The sequence below is a fragment of the Nymphalis io genome, chromosome 3, assembly GCF_905147045.1.
Source record: "Nymphalis io chromosome 3, ilAglIoxx1.1, whole genome shotgun sequence".
NCBI lineage: Eukaryota > Metazoa > Arthropoda > Insecta > Lepidoptera > Nymphalidae > Nymphalis > Nymphalis io.
In genome coordinates, this window is record NC_065890.1 from 8,681,328 (window position 1) to 8,706,043 (window position 24,716).

A 24,716-nucleotide genomic window follows, 5' to 3' on the forward strand; every position below is an offset into this window, starting at 1 on the left:
AGTCAAAAGCCTTACGAAGTGAGTCAGGAGACGGCGAGCGGCGGCCCGCGGTGTCTGTCGGTCGCAGTGTTCGCGCGGCGACCCGACCGATCACACGCACCATGCGCGCCACCCGCGAATGTGTTCATACCACTCAATTGTGAAGTGACAGTAAATCCGGATTTCAAACACGTCTGGATAAAAACGTAAGGATTTTTTATATTTAAACTAAAGTTGGAAAATTTGTGAAACTTTCGCGTGACCTTTCGCAGTTCGCGAGGTTACGTGATCAGCTGCGAAAGTATGCGAGGCGATCCAATAGATCTTTCAATAGGTTTGTCTTTCGATACGCTGATATGTCTTATAAAAAAAAATATATAAATAATAAATAATAATAAAATATTAAAAAAAATATGTCAGTATTTGATAGAGCCTTGAGGTTTTTACGGATATGGTCGGATAGTGTCGTTTTCGAAAGTGATGAAGATCTGTCACTTCGAAACTCTTACTACTTCGCGAAGTGGGTTAAATGTAAATATTTCGTAATAAAAATGTATTTCACAAATAAACGTAATTATAATGTAAAGCTTTAATATCGCTTTACTGATATCGTGATTGCAATGCCAAACAAAAGTGAATGTAGGTGGTCGTATCGCGTAAGTAAGAGTGGGAAACTAGCCGCAGAGGGCATTCCATATCATAACAATGAATAAACCATTAATATTATAAAATTTCACTTTTATGTTAATTTAAATGAATTCAAAATGATACGCTAATTGCCAACGTAAAATGACCAGTTGTAACTGACGAATATATTTAATGAATGTAAAAATTAAAGATCGTTACAATTAAAAATCGATTAAAATATGTTTTAATTCATGGTACGTTTGTCGTATGTAGACAATGAAATATATTTTTTTATTGCACAATTTATTAGAATAAAATGGTTTAAATAAAATTGTAACTTATGAAGATGACATTCTTACATAGTTATTGGCGATATTATTCTATAATTTCCATAGTGTCATTTATTGGCGTGTATCAACTGACATAATTATATGAGAAAGAGGTAGCGTGGCCTCAAGACCTCGTGTATATCCGGTTCCGACAGAGGGTCGTTCTCACTGGAACAAAAACATTTTCTGATTTCCGTACAATAATTGTATAATTAGTAAAATAATGCATTACGCATTCAAACCGAGGTTTACTTATAAAATGTTACAAACGTTACATTCGATGTGCACGCTAATATTAATTGTTCTTATAACATTCATTAGTGATGTCCGCTTTCGCAATATTAAATGCTCATTACTTCGTCTTTGAACGCAAATTTTATTCGTACCTTGATTATAATAAGGCCACTGTGAAACTTTTTTATAAAAATATATGACTGTTGGTAGGGCTTTGTTCAAGTTTGTCTGGGTAGGTACCACCCACTCATCAGATATTCTACCGCAAAACAGCAGTACTTGGTATTGTTGTTCCGGTTTGTAGGGTGAGTGAGCCAGTGTAATTACAGGCACAAGGGACATAACATCTTAGTTCCCAAGGCCCTAATAGGGGCCAGTAGATAGATATTAGCCGATGATTGCGGGTTGAAATCGAGGTAGCCAATTTTTTTAAGCTTAATTTGATTTTATCATTTGTCTTGTCGGTGATGATAATTCACTATAATTAAGAGATTACCTACATGTACTGGATAAAAAGTGTGAGACATGTACATTTATTCAACAACTCGCACCGAGCTTCGGTGATACATATGACATAGTGAAACAACAGAGGAGGCTTTTGTGCAGCAGTAGAACACACACGCGTTGTTACTTATTATTTATTTAAATTATTTTAAAACTAATATTATAATTAAAAAACCTAAAATATTAACGTTTTAATATATTTGATGTAAAATTCATGTTCAATTCTGCTGATATGTGACTGTTTGATGATTTTTATTTTAATTCGAGCTGTTTTAATGTGTTTTTTTTTTATGATATAGCAATATTCGAAATGCTTAAGTTTAAGGTCAAATTACGGCAGCAGCAACTACTAAATTTAATACTGACCTTTGCTAATGCTTAAACTTATATCAAATAAAACGATTTACAAGTTGATCAGGGTGTAGAGTACAAAACCATAATACGAAACCAACCAAGGATACTTTAATATCACTACCAACAATGCAGGTAATTTACACATTTCTGGTGATCCAATGGCGCTATATGCTGTATATTGAACATTACTTTTTAAATGTGAAAGCAACAGCGTTTTAAGAATGATACCACAGGACTAAGGTTGCCATCCGACGGGGAAAGGGTAGAATACAACTTTTTAAGGTCGGGTTCGGCCAAATATTTACGTATGTGATGTACGCGGCGTTTGTTAAGCCTTTTGTGAGCAAATTAAATAGAACGTATTTACACCCTACACAAAACACTTTCAGAGGGATTGAGATAATGCCAAATAAATGCGATGTCTGCGATTTATGCGAATTATGTCCAGCAATGAAAAGGGTTTTATGGTTTTCTATTGTAATGCCTCGTCACTACACAATACTGTCTTTGTAATTTTAGACTGACTGTGATATCGTTACAATTATAAAGATAGATAAAATTAAAATTCATTTACCATAAACTTTTTTTTTTTTTAATTTTAGCACACAAGTAATACGTATATTATATATGTGTAATCAATGTTTAAATATTACTAGCATCTTTCAGTGATTTAATCTTGCGCTGTTTATTTTACTTATTCGATTAGTGTAGATTGTCACCTTGCTTCAATCTATGTGTCCAATTTTACGACAGTCGGTAATAAGACGAAAGCAAGACAAACAAGCTCCGTTTCAAAGTTATAATAAGTTTTTATTGGCTCATACATGTCTACTAACTTATGCACTTTTTATTCATTTTTCTAAATAATTCGTAATGTTGAATGAAAAAGACGAATATATATATGTCTATGTTTAAGCAATGTTAGTTACAAATATCGTTTTTACTAATTGATACATGAAACATTTCATGTTTTTGAAGTCGTAAAGTTATGTTCTTGACAACATAATTGTTATCGTTGCAGAATTTGAAATATTAGATTTTCACAATAGAACATGCACCGAAACAATTGTATATTGGTCATTGAAAATAAAATATCAGTTATGGCTTAATTGGTCAAGTGACAGCTTTTGTGTAATCCTATAATTGTTAGCTATTCCGGTTTATTAATAGGTGTGCAATTGTGAGCTATTTGCTTTAATATATATTTATTGTTATAAATGAATGTAATATTATATTTTAGATTTGTTAAAACGCATTCAACTGTTTATTAAAACAAAGTATGTAGTACGATGGTCTCTTCAATAACTTCAATAAAAGACATCAACGCGAACGTAGTGTCACGCAGCTTTTATGAAACTTAACTTATTAGTATGATGCGTGAGACAATACAGATTAATATATTAAATTTTATTAGTTTTATTAAAAATGTAAAATAAAACCTTGTTCATAGAAAGTTTTCTACGAAATTTTCTATAATACATACATGTATATTATCGTCATTGATAATATTATACGTGTGATTCTTATGTTTGTAAATGTAAGAGTTAAACGTCATAACGCTCACTTTCGATTTTTTATTTTAGTTATCTCATGTTCTATCAATGGCCTAGTAATTGCATTATACTATGTAACTTTATCTTACAACCAGTCTCAGGTGATCTGTAATACAATCATGTAATGTATAATTATCGATACTTGTAAACTTTTAATCATGTAAAAATCAACTTTATTTGAAACGACGTAACGATGATTGTTGAATACTTGTTTTTAATGAGGTTGGTCAATATAAATGATTATTTTGATTTAAATATTTAATCATCTTTGAACCAACACACAAATCGTACCGGTCAATATTAAATCAGGTACATATGGTTCTTAAACTGCTTTTAATTCCCTTTTCATTTCCATTTGATATGCTCGGGATAAAGTTAAGTTGTTAATTATATAAATAAATTTATAAAGTATTATTAGTATCATTCATCGATCGCTTATCTTAGTCAGACGTGGCCGACGCATGTTTCGCATTTGGCAGATCACCGGCTAGCCAACCCTTCTTGGGATTGAATTGAGAGAGATATTGGTGAGTTGATTCCCTGTCATCGTAGGGGTGTGTGTCGTTTACGTATAATAAATATATAATTAAAGTAAATATCAATGAAAGACTAGAATTTACAAGGGATACTATACTGATAATACCCGTACTTGTACAAGCTTAATTCTTAGTTACCCTTTCATTGATAGATAGGCACACATACCAGTTTTTTTATATATAAAAAAACTGGTATTCTTTTATTTAAGAAAATGTCATAAATAATGAATATCACCGAACTTATTGCGTCTAATTTATCCATTTTTCCGCTACCACGTTTCGATACCGTATTATCACGAATAACATTAAATAATAGCTTTATATGTGATATTTTGTTGACGGTTACTTACGGAAATCTGCTTACTAAATAGATTTTTTTGTAGGTAACAAACAATCCAATCTAAATATTCGATACTAAGATAACATAAGTATATGTTTAGAGCTGAACAAAAATTCATATGTAGTTTTATTTGGTTATAAATGTTGTATAAACTGAAATGCAATCGCCGACAAACTGGTATTTACCTATTTAGTCGAGATTACAGGTAGAACGGATTTCATTTATACTGAGAACTAATTCTAGGCTACTCAATTAGCCAACACGAAAAAAATAACCAATGAATCACGATTTAAAAACATGGAAGATTATTTTCAAAACTCGTTTTTTAACTATACGTATATTAGTATTCATTTATGTTAAAGTTTAGTTTTTCCGCGTAGACATTAATCACTGAAGATAATATTTACAAAATGTTTATCATATTTGTAAATTTGCCTACATATAGATTATATCCGAATTTTGATATAAATAATTTTATATGAAGATCAACCTTATCACTAAACTTACTTCATATTATATGGTTTGGCGATATAGGCGATGCATAATACAAAGATTCTTTTTAAAACATATATGAATACGAGTTAAATAAAAATAACACCATACAATTTTACCAATAGCTAGATACAAAAGAATGACGAATGACGTCGCTAATTTGGTACCTAACTTATATGCAACCGCAATTTTCATGATGAATTCAAAGATTTTATTTATTTCTATTACTTTACTGATCGGTTCCATAATTACTAGTCTACAAAAAAATGAAGTATTTGATAATTCTTAGTCTGTTCAATATGCACATGCGTGTTAATTGACTAGGAATAATAATTTCCTCATGGATTTGTAACTAATAATTCTCCTTCCATACCAGATTCCGTAAATAATTGCTTTCGTAGTTATTTTTTCGACGGTAAAAATGATTTGAAATGACACTCAAAATAGACCATGTTTTTTTACCCTTAAAGGAATAAAAGTTTACAACTGAAATAAACTGACAGTTTTACTTCTACATATACTAAGACTAGCAAATCTTTATAATGCAACAAAGCATTCTTTTGAATATAAACTCGTGGTTCGTTGATACCCACTCAAACTACAATCTTAGCCTTGAATAACTTAAAGACAGTAAAAGGGGCTTATTGAAATTTCGGACAAAATAATTTCATGTCTATTATTTGGCGGATTAGCAACAGAGATAGTTCTATTGCAATTATAAATATCACATTCTTTGGAGTAAAGGTGATTTGTAACAGAACAAAAAAATAATGCATTTTTTTATTCTTTGGGCTATTTATGGATTGATAAAGGATACTCAATATTCTGTTGCTAGCTAATACTAAGAATGTAAGGCAGTGTTGCGTAGTACTAAGGTGGTTTTGAGGCAGTGGTTGGAGGGAAGGGAGGGGCAACAGCTGGCGGCCGCCAATAGTGAAAGTGAGCTTGAGTAGAACTCTATACTCAGTACAAATCTTACGATACTTAGTAGTTACGTGCTAAATTTTGAAACATGTATAAAACATGAAATCAACTTTGTATGATAAATATCAACATGATTGACACTCACCTAAATAATTAAAATAACTCTAAAATTAAACTATCCTAAAATACTATAGCCTATAAAGTTTTTAAACCGTATTATTCATCCTTCTACTTATGATAAATATAAAAAAAAATATACTTATATTGTTTACGCAGAGCAGCTATTCCGTTTTATATGTCATTTTTAAAACATTACTAGCCACTCATACGCAATTCATACACTATTCATAGGATAAAGACAACAAAAATGGTCGAAACAAGTGATCTTAAGACAGCTGTTATCCATAAAAAGAATCCGGAAATAAGTATCATGGCTAAAACTTTTATACAACGTTCATTTTCTTATTTCTCTAGATCAAAATACTAATGTAAATATTGACTGCAGAGAGTAGAGGCTATTTTACTGGCTAGGAGGCGCGGAAGTCGCTGACCTTGCCGCCGTCGATGCCCTCCGCCTCCAGCTCTAGCGAACATTTACTCGTAGTACAAACGAAACATTGCAATGATATTCTCCATAAATATATTGTGTTTCAAATTTTTCAACGATTTTTTATAAAATATACGTTTTTATAATTTTATAATGAAATATTAATATACTATTAAGACATTTTATATTCGTTAATTAACTAAATCAGCACTGTAATATTAATGTAATTTAAGCGTAATGTGTAATAAATAATATAATATTTTTAAACGTTTTTTTTAATAAGCTAATGTTTCTAAAAAGTACCTTGTCCTCATTGTTTTTTACTTTTAATCATTAGTTAAGAAATACAATGTCAAGTTAATATAATTTTTTTTAATATAAGCTTTTGGATTACAGATGTATGTAATAATTTATCAAAAATCATCTTTAACCTAATAATATTCGTTAAGTCAAAAAATGCTAAACCGACTTCGAAATAAAAGCAAAAGTACTAAAAAATTCTCATAATATTTGCATAAATATCTATAAATATAATGCAACTTAAATAATAAAAAATTGGTCGTCATGTTGTTGAGAAATAAAATGAAACCATTGGAAAGCATACATAACATACAAATAAACATTTAATGATTTTCATCAAAAAGTATGTCAAGTAAGTAAGTATGTCATGTATAAGCCAATGAAAAATATAAACACTGACTACCTGGAGCCCTATCTTAATACAGTAAAACTTTAATCACTTAAATCGGGCGCGCCATTATCGAGTCAGTCACATATATTTAAAAAAAAAACTGGTCAAACATCCTTAATATTTTAAAGGTAAAAAAATAATTTATAACTTTAAAAAATAACTTAAAAGTATAGATTGTTGATATGTAATTAATAATATATATTTTTATTAAATGTGAATAGTCACATCTTTTTTTCAATAAAAAAATATATAATTATAATTTCAATTATTTCTTGCTATTGCGTAAATTCATTTGTTATATAAATCACTTTAATTTCTAATTATTTATTTTAAGATGTAAGATTTGTAAGACAAACATACCGAAGTCTTTATGAAAGTAAGAAAGATGAATGACCGACAAGGCTAAGGGACCGCTCGCGGCGGAATGCGCAGATCGTCTGGAACGTGATTCACTAATTAAAAAGGCCAAAGGGAAATGTTACTTGCTATTTATCCGGCTAACTGTACTTCACAATAATTTATTAATAAATAAGAATATATAAATATAATACTAGTTTTTAGAGGGCTTTTATTTATTTGCCATCAAGTTTCTTTAGTACATTATATAATTAGTTTGTGTAAATCCATATATTTTATTAAGTACATTAACTTTAATTACAAATTATTGCTCGTGATAAATAAAACCTGCTCCGAAACACATCAGAAATACATTCATACCTCTTATTTCCTGTATTGTAAATAAAAATGCACAACTAAGCGATATTATTATTTAAGGAAATTTGTACAAACATGAAACTCAAAGAAGGAATATGTTTTGTAAGAAACTATAAAACCTACTGTATATCGAACAGAAACATGCAAAACCGCTTACAAATAAATGTCATAATATACATACGTTATATCTGACGCTACAAAAGACTTCAACGCATTCCTTACCAATTAATTTTTAAAAGATCCAGATACAGTTCATAATAAATTGTATCAAGATATCTAATTAACTTATTTATTTAGTATTCATTTGAAAAATTAGACTTCTTTTATTATAATTAAATATAAATGAATAAATATTAAACTTATACTTACAATTTTCGGATTAACAATACGTTGCAAATTTCAACAATTTAAATAAAATCTTCTCTTATTTAATAAAAAATATACCAAAATCAACAAACAACAAAATGTTACAGATTATCACCAAAAAACATCTTAAGGCTAAACCTTTCTCATTTGAAGTAGGATAAATACTATTGTTCACTTTATTATTTTATGATTATTTGTCCACATAATAAACGAATATTTATTTGCTAATTATTATATTTCAGAAATTAACGAGCCATGGCGACTTCAGGGGGGAAGTCGCGGCGTGAGGAGACGAGCGACAATTCGGATGATGAGCTGTTACCGCTCGCAAACGACACATACGGAGGGAGGTTGGTGTATTTCCTTTAAAGACACGTTAATTGTCTAAAACAACTTGAAGTCCGCTGGCATTGCAACATTTTTTAACATAAACTTTCCGACTTATTATTACGATTCTAGTGACGTAACATAACATACGATATTTTTAACGATATATTAATGCATCTTGTTCAGCCAAATAGGGTTTTAGGTTCTATGCGATTACAAACATACATACAAAAGGCGAAGGTATAACCTTCGTCGAAATCGAGTGCGTCATATTAGGGAAAAAGTATTTAAGTGTTATATAGGTATAATACGAGAATAGCATATGCCAATACTGGTGTATTTATTGGCAGAGACAGTAACGTACATATCATATTATTCTACGTAGTAAAAGAATTTATATTTTAAATAACAAAGACAAAGAAAACAATGTATTGTTTAAGCACAACTGAGTTGTATGTTCATTCAAAATGTTATATTAAAAATATCAATATAAATTGAGTGTCTGGTCGAAAAATACCATTAAATGCTCTAATAATACACTTAGATAATTAAATTTTTAGTAAATTAGAGTTTAAATTAGAGAATTCGTGAGATGTTATATTTTTTATATAATCTTTTTGTTTTACTTATCGATGTTTTAAATTATAATTAACTTTAAATAGTGATTTTGTTTTTGTTTTTTTTTTTTTTTTAATATTTGAACGTTTTAAAAAAATATTTGAACGTCGTATTGAATGTCGTCGTAAACAATTTTATTAATTTCTTATACAATCATTAATATGGTTTGTTTTTTACAACGAAATTAATCTCTAATAATCCAATTCAACTCAGAATTTTCATGTTTCAGTTCGAATTTTATTTTTTATTAAATACATTCAAGATATCGGCCATTTAGCATACTGTAGTTTAGTGTAGGTACGAAGTAATTAAAGAGAAAATTATAACACCGCGCGTTATTCTAGCGAAAGCTGTTAAGACAAACACTAAGTATTTACATAAATTGTAGGTAATGGTAAGTTGGTAGCTTTTTGTGTAGCGGTGGGAAAATTTATATACGCAACTTAAGATCGGTTTATTTCAATTAAATTCCTCTTTCTTATAAAACTAAATTGTGTAGTCGTTTAATTTAATTCATTTTATTTGTTTAGGTACTTTATTGCTTAGCAAAGGTTTCTAATTGATTACAGGATGATTAAAGATATAACAGCGGACGTATTGCTGCGGCCATAGATATTAAAAACATTTACGATGATCCCTTGACGCGTTTGTGCGGCTGTACATCGTAATTAATTTAAATTAAGCATAGGAGTCCGTACTGGTAGCCACCATGGTCTTCTAACTAGTGTTATACATATACACTTTGAAACTCAAGGTTATATATAGTTCCAGCTGTCTTCCCAATTCGCGATAGTCTTGTATGAATTAACATAAACATCAAATGCATGATATCATCGCATCTGTAGTTTACTAGTCACGCCAATAGCAGTCGCTGTTGTGTCAACATTAACTTTTCACGATTTGTTGTTTTGAGATTAGAAACTCTTATTATATCCAGTTTTGATAATAAATTTAAAAGTGAACGTTGAATTTGAACATTGTTTTGTTGACTAAATATTTTAAAAAAAATTATAGCATTAGTAACGTGTAATCACGTGATTTAATTAGCAACAATAAATTAGAAAGTTAGTTTCCGTTTGTTTGTTAAACGATCTCACTGAACCGTTTCTTTTCAATCGGACGTGGCAAGATTGGATATACTTTGACTTACGTGAGATGACATGCTTATAATTGAACTCTTTCTCATGTTTCATCCTACAAAGACCAGACCGCATTTCAATTATTTATGTATTAAGCATTTTATCCCAGAAGCTTGTATATTAATTTTACTATCTGATAAGTAAATATTTTTTTCTTCTTCATAGGAATAATATAACAACATTGTGATATTCTTTATATTATGCGGATAATTGATTGGAAGTAGAAAATAATTGTGTTATTGGTTATTCATGTTTGAAATATTCTGTATGACTCAATTCTCAGCATCAGTAATGTGAATGTAGTCTGAACTCTGAAGATCGCGTCATAACGAACGAAGTATACTGTCATTGACAAAGCTGTTGAGTAATTTTGTAAAACGAATGCAATAACGTAATTACGTGTGAATGAAAATTTAGAAGAATATATTTTCACTGGCCTTAACAATATATTTATTAGTACAGTAAACATAAAAATAATAGATTTTTTTACGTACGTAGTAGGTAGGAGTTGGGTAGAGGTCATAAGAGATTGTAAATAGAAGCTTTAATCAAGTTTTACAAATAAAATTAAAATATCCATACAAGGGTTTGATTAGAATAAAAAACATACATTAAATATATACTGAGGTACCAGTTACAGCGGATAAATATTATTTTGCGAGTGTATTATAATTATTAATGACCAAAATTACATCTTTTTCCTAAAAGTAACTATATGGGATATTACGATGGAAAATTGTCTTATCGTTTAGTTTATCCTAAAAAAGTTTTCTAATTCATTAAACAACAAAGCGAGTAATAAAATAGACAAGAATACATTTAGGAAGACTAATTAACGATTAAAATGTTTAATTTAGTGAACAATAGCGACGTTTTATATAAAGCTAGAGGTCGCTTTGCGATCGGTCGCTGCGGCCGGTGCCGGAACCCGCTCAAATGCCAAGGTTGTCAACTCTGACGACACAACTTTCGATCGAGTGCGCCACATTTTTGCGCCCCACTTCTTCCTACAAAGACGGTAATGGCTAAGCCATTTATAATCACAATTAGTTTGTTTATTTAGAAAAGTATGTATAACGGAAAAATTCTATGCGAAAACTTGTGCAAGCAAAAGCTAAAAGCAAAAAATAATCTAACATTTAAGGATATCGATATTGCATTTTAATTCGTTTCCAGTTAATTTGTCCGACACTATTTTAATATATGCAAACTTATAAATGTAGGAAAAAGCTGGTTAAAGAAGTTAGACATTTATTAATATGTAAATAAAGTGTATTATTCCATAGATACTATTTCTCTGGTTTTTAACTGATGGACTGTGCACTCCGGGCACGGGGTCGTGCGTGATACGAATATTATATAGAAACGGGTCTGGCTAGCTTATTTCTATTTTTTCTTAACTCGGTTTTGTTTATTTTTGATTGAATAAAACGAATAAGAACACATAAATATATTCTAGAATCATTGTCATATTGTTTTTAAATGACATATGCTGTATTAATACGGAAAGTAAATCGGTAAAATCGTGTATGTGTATGAGTCGTTTTATGACATGGTCATTGACCGTTGGACTTGAGCATGAATTTGGGGAAGGTGTTTCGCATACTAACAACTTTTCCAGTTGAAAGTATTTCGTAATGAGAAATCTTGAGATTTGTTCTACATATATATATATATATATATATAGATTGAAATCAATACAATTTGAAAATATTAGATGGTTATTTTATGTTTTCTTAAAAAGACATACTATACTTTTTTTTTCAAGTTTGTCTTGTAGTTTCCACAGACACCAGGCAGCGACACAACCAAAGTTGTTGTATTGCAATAGTTTGTCTTACTCTTGTAATGTATAAGTTGTTTTAAGTTTAATTTGTTTTTAGTTTTAATAGTTAAACGCTTAACGTTAAACTTCAAACGCTATACGGGTTAGTGCTTTCGTAACTTTTCATGACATCATTTGTCGATCTTTTGCTTGAATACAATAAAATGCATAATAAAAACATAAGCTTTATAGTATCATAAACAAAGGTCACGTTAAAGTCAATTAAGTTTATTCGTGTGGAAACGATACACGTGTTTAGATAGACTCTACTCCTATGTGTAATCAGTCAGTCAGACTTGTGATATTAAGAAGGTCGGCACCTTTTTATTATATAGGTATTAATTTTTTGTATTTAAGAAAAAAAAACATAAAACTGTGTTTCTTGATTGATACTGGGTGCAATTGTGTAAAATTTTTATTTATGTTTGCGAAGAAATAAACAACATTGTTATTAAATTATATAACACTATTATTAATTTATTTATATATTTTTCGATCTAACGGTATCTCCGTATCTTAATACAAAGATTATTAATTTTTAAGATAAGATGCGTAAATTTTATAAGCCCGTTAATTTATATAAGTTATCGTATTAGCAAATAGTATTATAATATTACAGTACGGTAATAATATATGTATAAGATTATGAAATAGTCAAAATTTCTGGAAAGCCACTTTCTTTCTCGCGGTTCCATATATGTCAGGTGTGTGCGCTACTAATATAATATAATTAACGAGGCGATGTAATTTCGCCTGCCCACTACCGCAGAACGAAGAACTCAGTGCACATTGCTGCTCAATAGATAACGCTAGAAAAAAAAAACATTTGTAATTATCATTATTCTGTTTTTTCTTCTTAATGTGATAATATACTAAATAAGTACCAAAAATTTCCTAGAGAATGTGGATAATATTATTAAGAAGCAGAAGATATTATTTCGTGCCCCATTAAAATTTAATTTCCAGGAGAATTGTTGGGTTTCTTATTTATTATCATTGTAATGTCGATAACGAAATGATCATTCTAAAAGTATTAATAAAATCGACGAGCCGGTTGGCGTGGTTGGTAGATACTTGCCTTTTCACGCCGAAGGTTGTGGGTTCGATTCCCACCTAGGACAGACATTTGTGTGCATGAACATGTCTGTTTGTCCTGAGTCTGGGTGTAATTTTCTATATAAGTATGTATTTACAAAAGAAAAGTAGTATATGTAGTATATCAGTTGTCTGGTTTCCATAGCACAAGCTTTATACAAGCTTAATTTAGGATCAGATGGCCGTGTGTGAAAAATGTCCCAGAATATTATTATTATTATTAATTATATATTGGTCTCAATCATTTTATTACGTACATTTTACCCTTTTTTCTGCTATTTTTTTATTAGTAATAACTAGCATAATTAGTTGTTGTACATCCTAATTTTTACAAGCAACTAAATGTGATATGTTTTGTTCATTGCGAAACAATAAATTAAAAAATATTAAGCAAAAAGATATAAGATATATATACAATCGTACTTTTTGTATCATAGTAAATGACGTCAATATTTAGAGTATCTGATAATGTAAGACTTTTGTTGATTTTGCATATTTGCAAAAAACTTTTGAATACAATATCAATATTTAATTGATTTCAACAATTTTTTTTAAATTATATACACGTTACATCTATAGTATATATTTGAAAATAAGGGTCATGAACATATACAGACTCATATAAACAAATTAAATGTCGTTAAAAACGGAAACGATTACTCATCGTTAAAATACATTAGAAGATATCATTTATATTCTTTCGTTTGCGAATAATGAAAATTAATATTCCTATTTTGTCCAACGATACAGCACACGGATGCCTTTGGTAGGCGCGTGCCGCCACCAACAGTAGCTATTGCGATCGCACCGTTGGCCGTCCTCGATTGATTGAAACAATGAGTTATTGAATAATATTCGAACAGTCAGGACCCATTCCCTGCTCTTAGCTCATTTAAATTCCTTTCTATTGTGATATAATTAGTGATGTGCAGTAATAGTGCTCTCTTTATTACGGGACAGTGATGTAAAAAAATGAGTGACCAAGATCGTAAGAGCTATTACGAGAGACAAGATTTTGTAGAAGTGGAACCTGTTTATGTGGCTAACAATAATAACTCGATTTACAGCAATTACTGTAGTATTTACAGGTTTGTTTAGACTTTTGATAGCCTTCTCCTAATTGTGATAACCACATGCTTTCTTCTATACAAAAAAAGTATTAGTCATCAATGAAAAGGATACAAAATGATAAGATATATCTACTTATATTATGAATTCCAAAAAAAAAATTGCTTTTTTTATGTGAATATATATATTACGTTCATGTCCTACTAATGTCTTAAAAGTGTTGTGAGAAAATTAATAGGCGGGACGGGACGTACTACAAATCGTTACAACTTTCTAATGCGAGCGGTGATGTTATATATTTTTCTTTAAGATATTAAATTATGAAAAAAACCTGAAATTACATCACATTGAGTGAATTTTATTTACATTATAATAATAACAGCTTTGTAAAATGATTTATAATTTAAATAGATTGTTTCTTTGAATTATCTTCACACATTTTTACATAATTCATAATTATAAATAAAATTAGTCGCTACATTTGCAATGTTAAAATTATACATTACTCGCTCATACCTTACGTAAACCCCCTGACACAACAGTGGCTAAGCAAGAACGCTGTGTCGAAACTATCAGGCATTGTAACAGATTGACTTGTGTACGAAAAAAGAACAACAATTAAATTTTTAAATAACAAAGCGTGAATGCGTTCTTAAAATACTTTACTCTATATTTACAAATACTATAGTTACGTGCATGACATATTATACTTCATACAAAATAAGGCAACGCTATAAAGAGAAAACTGCAATAAAGGCCCATACCTATATTTATATAACATTGTGACCTATATATAATATAATAAATTGTAGATATACTTACTAACACATAAAATTAAATAAGGTCATGCATATACTCTTAGGAAGGAAGTCTATAAAAATGTGCCAATAAAAACGCGAGAGAATATTGTCTCGTGCTGGTCGCGTGTGAAAGTTGTTTTTCTTGATTTTATATGTACGCTACCTAGACATGTGAAATAGAAGTGTAAATCAATTAGGAACAGGAGAAAACAATACTACCTGCAAATTTATTTATAATTTTAATTTCATTTATTATCAGCAGTTGAATTCCTGGAGTTCTCATCTAAGAACGAGAGGAAAGTATCATCTGATACATGTCATGTCATGTCATGTCAATGCTTACAAAATCTTTTGTGTAATTAATTTAAGATAAAAGTTCTGTAATTCCATGGCTTAATTCCTTTATATCTGCAGTAGTAGTTTCAATTAATTAATGTAAACGGTTTTTTATACTTTTTAAATAGTTTATAATGCATTAAAGTTTTATGTTTGTTTTAGTCAAAGAACTGTACACGAGACAAAAGGATGGGACGTCTTCAGAGAGTTTCCACCGAAACAGGACAGTGGGTCTATGGAAACACAAAAATGTTTGGACTTTACAGTGCGGATACTCAAAGTACTGGCGTATACAATAACATTCATAGTTGTTTTGGGATCTGGCGTTATAGCCAAGGGCACGGTACTTTTCATGACCTCCCAACTAAAAAAAGATAAAAGACTTGCATATTGTAATAAGAATTTAGGTAAGACAAAAATCTTTAGTACTAATGTAGCGCGACTTTTTAAAGTATTTAAATATTGTGATACATGTACTCTGGTTTCATTATACATATGTCTGATATGTGGAGATTTATTTCTGCTTATGATTTTAGGTAGAGATAAGCAATTTATAGTTTCGCTGCCAGACGAGGAGCGAGTGGCGTGGATGTGGGCGGTGTTAGCAGCGTTCGCAATCCCAGAGATAGGCACACTAATACGATCCGTCAGAATATGTTTTTTTAAATCTTCGAAGACACCTACCAGCATACAATTTATTGTGGTAAGTTTATTGCTTAAATAAGTAAATATATTAAGTAACATTACTTTGTAAAATATATATATCTTCTATTAAATTGAAAAATAAAATAAAATCATGAAATATTAGTTTACATAAGCATCAGGTACATTGAGACATTTATTTTGCAATAAAGATTTAAATAATGTTATAGTTGAAGAATAAATTATTAAATATAAAAAGTGGTTTCGCTTTCTAACCGTACTTCAGAATTATACTTCAGTTATATTAAATAAAATTGCATTTCTTTTATAAATACATTTTATTTCTTTGTGGCAATTTCAGATTTTCATAGCTGAATCTCTGCATACTATAGGAATGGGATTATTGTTCTTTATAATACTTCCTGAACTGGATGTAGTTAAAGGTGCTATGATTACAAACTGTCTCTGTATTGTGCCCGCTATTCTTGGTCTACTATCCCGGAACTCGCGAGACTCGAAGCGCTTTGTTAAAGTTATCGTTGATATGGCTGCTATTGTCGCACAGGTCACTGGTTTCATTGTCTGGCCACTATTAGAAAACAAACCTGTCTTGTGGCTCATCCCGATTTCCTCTTTGTGTATATCTTTAGGATGGTGGGAAAACTACGTGACTCGCCAAAGTCCGATTGGTAAGAAATATCCAATTTAATTATATTTACAACTTAGTAATTATTTTAAAATGCTTTATTTGAATTATTTAACTTTAAGGGATAATCAAGAGCTTGGGAAGATTAAAAGAAGAACTGAACCACACACGCTATTATACATATCGTTTTATGTCAATTTGGAAGATCCTTTTATTCCTGATGTGCATTCTCTTAGCCATATGGATGGAAGGTGACGACCCAGCTATGTTCTTCCAACTATTTAACCCAGGTTTTGGACCTCATAACATAGTTGTTGAAGAGGTAAAAATTTATGGTTCCTTTTTAAAATCACAAATGAATATTGTTAATAATAATCATATTTCTATTTTTTTACGTAATACTATTTTTCATTGCCAATTAATTAATTAAAATATGTATATCGTAATATATTTTCAGGTACAAATTCAACTCGGCAGTACAGTTATACCGGATCTAGCAAATGCTACTCTTACAGGAGATTCGGTTGAGGTTGCAGCTGTATATAAATCAGCTTTCTATGTACTACTGATTCAAGTATTTGCCGCGTATTTCTGTTACATATTCGGAAAATTCGCTTGCAAAATCCTTATTCAAGGTTTCAGTTATGCTTTTCCGATTAATCTTGTAATACCTTTGGTAGTGAATTTCTTGATTGCTGCATGCGGTCTACGTAATGGAGACACTTGTATATTCCACGGAACAGTTCCGGACTACCTTTTCTTCGAGAGCCCATCAGGTAAATTTTTCGATGATCGCTATTAACTACTATATACATTGTATTATGGAAACAAACAGTACATAATAAATTTAATAAATAACAAATATTAACAAATCCTTATCAATAAGTTTCCAATGATTGACTAACAGATATAACAAAGTACATAAATATAATATATACATATATATCATTCGATTTAACTCTAATACTAGTAAGATTCTTTTAGTACAATTACTTGTTGTTAATTTACTACTCTTAAATATAATATATGAAATTATTCACCTTTACTTACCTTTTTCAGTATTTTCACTGAGTGATTTCATCTCTCGTCAAATGGCATGGATATGGTTGCTGTGGTTACTTTCTCAAACGTGGATTACGATACATATATGGACTCCAAAGGCGGAACGTTTGGCATCTACTGAAAAATTGTTTATACTTCCAATGTACAATGGCTTGTTAATCGATCAAAGTATGGCCCTCAATAGAAAAAGAGACGATCAAAAGGATGTGAAAACTGAGGTATAGTCGCAATGCTAATCTTCCTTATAAAGTATTTATAACAGATTATATCTAATTTTATTCTAAATATATTATTTTATATAATCAGGTAATATTCATATGTTTCAGGATCTCGCTGAAATCGAAAAAGAGAAAGGCGATGAGTATTATGAAACAATTTCTGTTCACACTGATAACACTGGTTCGTCTCCTAAAACGATTAAATCATCCGATCAGATCACAAGAATTTATAGTTGCGCTACTATGTGGCACGAAACTAAAGACGAAATGATGGAGTTCTTAAAGTCCATCCTACGATTAGACGAAGATCAGTGTGCTCGGCGAGTTGCCCAGAAATATTTGCGTGTTGTTGATCCAGATTACTACGAATTCGAAAGTAAGATTTCTTGCACCTTCGTAAAAGTATATATATACTAGTATATCATATAAACCTCGATGACGTGACATTGTCGTAATGGCTTTCCAATGTTTCCCTCCAAAAGTTCAAGTAGTTTTACAATCATTACTGAAACTATTAATATACGAATATTTATTAAATTAATTTAATGTACGTTTAACCTTTCCCTCAAGAGGGAGAGGAGGCCTTAGCCCAGCAGCGGGACATTAACAGGCTGTTACTGTATGTATATACTTACTTATTACCGTGTTGATTTTACTGTCTTATATTTTCAGCTCACATATTTTTGGACGACGCTTTTGAAATTTCTGACCATAGTGATGATGATTCTCAAGTGAACCGTTTTGTCAAACTGCTTGTGGACACAATAGACGAAGCTGCTTCGGAAGTTCATCAAACTATTATCCGTGTTCGACCGCCGAAAAGGTATCCCGCTCCATACGGGGGACGATTATCGTGGGTATTACCAGGAAAAACTAAAATGATCTGTCATTTGAAAGACAAGGCAAAGATTCGTCACAGAAAACGATGGTCACAGGTAAACGTTATATTACAGCATCGAACTATTATATAGTAAATATATTAACGTTAATATGTGTATTAGTACATTAAGTACATAAACATAGACAAACATTACAAACAACAAGAAAATAGTTTTACTGAATCAAATTAATAAAAAAATATTTATTTTGAAATAGGTCATGTACATGTACTACCTTCTGGGACATCGTCTTATGGAGTTACCGATATCAGTAGATCGTAAAGAAGTAATGGCTGAAAATACATACCTACTTACACTTGACGGAGATATTGATTTCCAACCACACGCTGTACGACTGCTTATAGATTTGATGAAGAAAAATAAAAACTTAGGTGCAGCCTGCGGACGTATTCATCCCGTTGGTTCCGGTAATTAAATTTTTTCTTGTTACTATAATTTTAACCTTTTTTATTTTACTAACATCTTTTTTCCTTAAGGTCCCATGGTGTGGTATCAAATGTTCGAGTACGCTATCGGTCATTGGCTGCAAAAGGCGACTGAACACATGATTGGCTGCGTACTTTGTAGTCCTGGATGTTTCTCCCTCTTCAGGGGAAAAGCTCTGATGGACGACAACGTTATGAAAAAGTATACCTTAAGATCTGATGAAGCCCGGCATTATGTACAATACGATCAAGGTCAGTTTTAAATGTAATTAAATTATAAGTCTGTTAATTCATTTCGAATTACACTTCTGGTACATATAGTAAATAGTAAAAGTAAATTATTATTTTTAGTTAAGTTTTCATTAAAACGGGTGGGTAAATATATTTTTAAAATATTAAAAATCACTATGTATTTTTTTGTTATAGGGGAGGACCGTTGGCTTTGTACGCTTTTGCTGCAAAGAGGTTATCGAGTAGAATATTCAGCTGCCTCTGATGCATACACGCATTGTCCTGAAGGTTTTAACGAGTTTTATAACCAACGTCGTCGCTGGGTACCCTCTACTATTGCTAATATTATGGACTTGCTTGTGGATTACAAACATACGATTAAAATCAACGACAACATTTCAACACCATATATTGCCTACCAGGTATTTTTCAAACTCTTTTAATAAAGCGCATATACAATTAATTCAGTAGTTAAAACTTGTTAAATTTTATTTTCTTTACAGATGATGTTGATGGGTGGTACGATTCTTGGCCCCGGTACTATATTTCTTATGTTGGTGGGTGCTTTCGTGGCCGCTTTCAGAATCGACAATTGGACATCTTTCGAATATAATTTGTATCCTATCGCTATCTTTATGTTTGTTTGTTTCACGATGAAATCAGAATATCAGGTAATAAAAATTACGAACAAAAAACTATCATTAGTTAATATAAATTATAAAATATAAATAAATATATTTTATTATTTTCATGTTTACGTTACAGTTACTGGTCGCCCAAATATTATCAACTGCATATGCAATGATAATGATGGCTGTAATCGTCGGTACGGCACTCCAATTAGGAGAGGACGGTATCGGATCGCCTTCAGCCATTTTCTTGATATCACTTACAAGTTCGTTTCTCATAGCTGCTTGTTTGCATCCGCAAGAGTTTTGGTGTATAGTGCCCGGAATAATTTATCTGCTATCTATTCCTTCTATGTACTTGCTTTTGATTTTGTATTCAGTTATTAACCTAAATGTCGTATCATGGGGTACAAGAGAAGTTCAGACGAAAAAAACTAAAAAGGTAAAAACTGTGAAATAGTATAACTGTTTAGACGGGTTTGCTTTTGTTAGATTTGATAAACTTAATATAACTTGATTATAATTTTAGGAAATTGAACAAGAAAAGAAAGATGCAGAGGAAGCAAAGAAAAAAGCCAAACAAAAGTCGCTCTTAGGATTCCTTCCAGGTGCAAATGGCGATGAAGAGGAGGGATCTATTGAATTTTCATTTGCTGGATTGTTTAAGTGTTTGCTTTGTACGCATCCGAAAGGAAACGAAGAAAAAGTGCAGCTCATGCATATTTCATCAACTCTTGAAAAATTGGAGAAAAAGTTAGAGAACGTAGAAAGGTCAGTATCAGGATTCGAATTTAATGTGGAACAATATATAGATTTATTTAATTTATTCAAAAGTTTTAATATACCGTATCATTTAACAGGATTGTAGATCCTCACGGCCAATTGAGAGGACGTAAATTATCTATCGGAATGAGAGGTAGTACCAATGGAGATCCACTGGTCACTGTAGCTGAAGGCGAAGAAGATCACGACTCTGATTCTGAAACCGATACAATGTCTACAGTGCCAAGAGTAAGAAAACTTAATTCGATACATTTGATGTTATTGTCCTAATTTACTTACTAAATATTATTATAGGAAAAAAGGGATGATTTAATCAATCCCTACTGGATAGAAGACCCGGAATTGAAGAAAGGTGAAGTTGACTTTTTGAGTCAGTCGGAATTATCGTTTTGGAAAGAACTTATTGACAAATATCTATATCCTATTGACGCGAATAAGGAAGAGCAGGTAAAATCAAATAGAAGAACAGAATAGATGGTTAAGATAGCTTGTAAAAATGACAAGAAAAAACTTATTATCGTAGTGTTATCAATATTGCTATAGTTACAAAATGATTTATTAAGAATGAATAATAATAAATTAATATGATTTAAGATATTTTTTTACAGTTGATGACAATGACAAAATAATTCTTCAAGATACCTATTCAAACAAAAAACTATAATTACTGTTTCATGTTACTAATTTAGCCCGAATTTTAGGCACGTATTTCCAGGGACCTTAAAGAATTGAGAGACTCGTCTGTATTCTCGTTCATAATGATTAATGCTCTTTTTGTGCTCATTGTTTTCTTGCTGCAACTCAACAAGGACAACCTTCATATTAAATGGCCACTTGGAGTAAAAACTAATATAACATACGATGAGGTTTCGCAAGAGGTAACGTGGGAATAAACTGTGTCCAAAGAGATCTGCCTTCAATGATGACTTGGAACGACAACACGATTCCTTTTGCGAAAATTAAAATTCCACCCAAAGTCACTTTTCGGTCACCATTGAAAGCTGATATAATTAATGCTTTGTTCTGTGTAATTTTACAGGCTCGAATTGCACGTGATTTAATAGAGCTTCGCAATAAATCAGTGTTTGCGTTTGTCATGTTCAATGCTTTATTTATATTGATAGTATTTTTATTACAACTCAACAAAGATCAACTCCACGTGATTTGGCCTTTAGGAGTAAAGACCAACATTACGTACATCGAGGAAACAGGCGAGGTATAGACAAATATTACAAGCTATGTGTGTCACTTCACAAGTCTAACGGTCTCCTTCTAACCGATCTGTCTTGGGATGGCACACCAGCATGGAGATTCTAAATCTTCCACACCGAAGACTAAACAACTTGGATGTAGTATGAAGGTTTCACTAAATCCCAATACGAATCCAAGGCCCTAAAACTTCCCGTTTTACTGAAAAAATATAATTAATTTATAACATAGAAACATTTTTTATAACTTTATTGTACACAACTTGTGCAAGTGGACTTAATGCCAATAGCATTTTCTCCGAGTCAACTCAATTCAGGCATATTATAATAATTTGATAGGCAAAAAAAGAAAACAAAATACAAAGTATTCTGCCTTAAGTACTGTTTCTATGTCGTGAAGTTTCCAAGTACCTCTAATAATATTTGCACCACCCTAAGAATTTTGATCTATCTTTCTTTTAAGGTGAAGGTATTTCTTCTATTAAATTTCTTGTGTCAGTTAACAGTCACTGGTGTCCTTTGTACATAAATTCAATCACTGATAATATGGTGATTTGTTTTAACATTATAATTATAAATTTCTCTAAACCTTTCGGAATAACTTTTTTGACACTATTTTAATATCAAATTAAAAGCACTTCGTATTCATATTGCACGAAACATGTTCATGTTCACTTTAAATAAATTGCGCATTGATTTTATTTCTTGAATATAAAAAATATTTTTTGCTTTTATAATAATTTATCGAATTACAACGTTGTTTACGCAAACATAAAAGAAACGCATTCAGCATTAAAAAATATTAAAGCGAGATTATGATCTATTTGAACATATTAGCATTTTATTTTTTGCTTAAGCTTGGCCGCAATTTACGCATATAAATAAGACAAAATGTTAAAATATCATCGAATTTTCAGGTGCTCATTTCGAAAGAATACTTGCAATTGGAACCAATTGGTCTAGTTTTTGTATTCTTCTTCGCTTTGATCTTGGTGATTCAATTCTCCGCTATGCTGTTCCATAGATTTGGAACTATTTCACACATATTAGCATCCACAGAATTGAATTGGTTCTGTACAAAGAAGGTAAGACTTACTAATAGCTCTATATCTATTTTAATCACGACTTGTGCTGATGCATGATAAGGATTAAAATGTTGAGCATTAACACCGCAATTTATACGATTTTTGTATTATAGTCAGAAGACTTATCCCAGGACGCGTTACTGGATAAAAATGCTATAGCAATCGTGAAAGATTTGCAAAAGCTAAATGGATTAGATGACGAATATGATAATGATTCCGGCTCTGGACCACAAAATGTGGGTAGACGAAAAACCATTCATAACTTAGAGAAAGCGAGACAAAAGAAGAGGAACATAGGAACTCTTGATGTCGCTTTTAAGAAACGGTTCTTTAATATGAACGCAAATGATGGCCCAGGTATAAACGTCCATTTAGAATTGAAACATTATTTAATTCATATTTACATATAATAATTATAACTTTAATTAGGTACTCCAGTATTAAACCGTAAGATGACGCTACGTCGGGAAACGCTTAAGGCTTTAGAAACGAGGAGAAATTCAGTAATGGCCGAACGGCGTAAGTCACAAATGCAAACACTTGGCGCTAACAATGAATATGGAGTTACTGGAATGGTAATAGTTAATAATTTTATATAGATTATGTACGTTTGTATTATTACTAGAAATAGGGCTGGAAAATAGACGACTTACCTGATAGAATGAAGTCAGGTCTATTCCTACAAAGACATTAGCATGATCGCTATAAATTATTCTTGATATTGCGAAAGCTCTGCAAAAGATTAACATTAAATAGATTTACGAAGAATTACCCTGATTCCCTCACTCTTTAAACCCGACCACGGCAATACTACTATTAACTGATGGGTATTGATTGCACTAGTTAATCCGTTATCTTTAACGGTACCCAAAGTACTCTACTTCTCTAGTGGTACTTTGTCTAAACTTCACTTTATTCTGCACTTAAAACTACTTTATTATATTTAAAATTGAACGTTTTTAACATCATTTTAGTTGAATAACAATCATGGAGTCCCTCCCCGTCACCGTACTTCAACTGCCAATATATCAGTGAAAGACGTATTCGCTGAACCAAACGGAGGAATGGTGAATAGAGGATACGAGACCTCATTGGGTGATGAAGACGACAGCAACTCTATTAGACTACAACCAAGACAAAATCACCAAGTTTCCTTCCAGGGTAGATTTTAGTAAACAAGTGCATACTTGCAACAACTGAGAGTTGCCAACTTTACGAATTAAAATATCTAGTTTTTAACATTGTAGATACTCATTTATTAGAATAGTAATTATTGTAATTTAAAATCAATTCGCGAAACGAATATTGTCTTCTTGTGATATTACATAATTTTATCAAGCGACAACAACGGACTGATGTGAAAACATTGTGTTCTTATGCTTTTCGAATATTTTATATATTTTTAAATATCTATAGATATTGAATTTTACACTGCCACTTTACTTTTGTATTTCTTTTATAAGACATATCCATATACATTTACATATGGT

The 24,716-nt window shown here is 31.0% G+C and overlaps 1 protein-coding gene across 4 annotated transcripts; it reads left to right on the top strand.

The window, feature by feature from the left end:
- Nucleotides 1-73: 73 nt before the first annotated feature.
- Nucleotides 74-24,716, top strand: LOC126781425 (chitin synthase chs-2). 4 transcript variants are annotated; one of them, XM_050506394.1, is made up of 23 exons: nt 74-185; nt 8,433-8,540; nt 15,561-15,805; nt 15,935-16,101; nt 16,402-16,729; nt 16,809-17,008; nt 17,144-17,462; nt 17,746-17,966; nt 18,075-18,342; nt 18,639-18,901; nt 19,062-19,272; nt 19,342-19,542; nt 19,717-19,943; nt 20,025-20,192; nt 20,287-20,592; nt 20,680-20,921; nt 21,011-21,161; nt 21,228-21,380; nt 21,635-21,811; nt 23,059-23,226; nt 23,340-23,583; nt 23,656-23,801; nt 24,201-24,716. In XM_050506394.1, exons 2-23 carry the CDS (start codon nt 8,446-8,448, stop codon nt 24,396-24,398), a joined length of 4,698 nt encoding a protein of 1,565 aa, XP_050362351.1. In that variant the 5' UTR covers nt 74-185; nt 8,433-8,445; the 3' UTR covers nt 24,399-24,716. The 4 variants fall into 4 exon arrangements, with proteins under 4 accessions (XP_050362351.1, XP_050362353.1, XP_050362350.1 ...); XM_050506396.1 differs by having other exon boundaries at nt 23,665-23,801; XM_050506393.1 differs by lacking the exon at nt 21,635-21,811 and adding an exon at nt 21,973-22,149.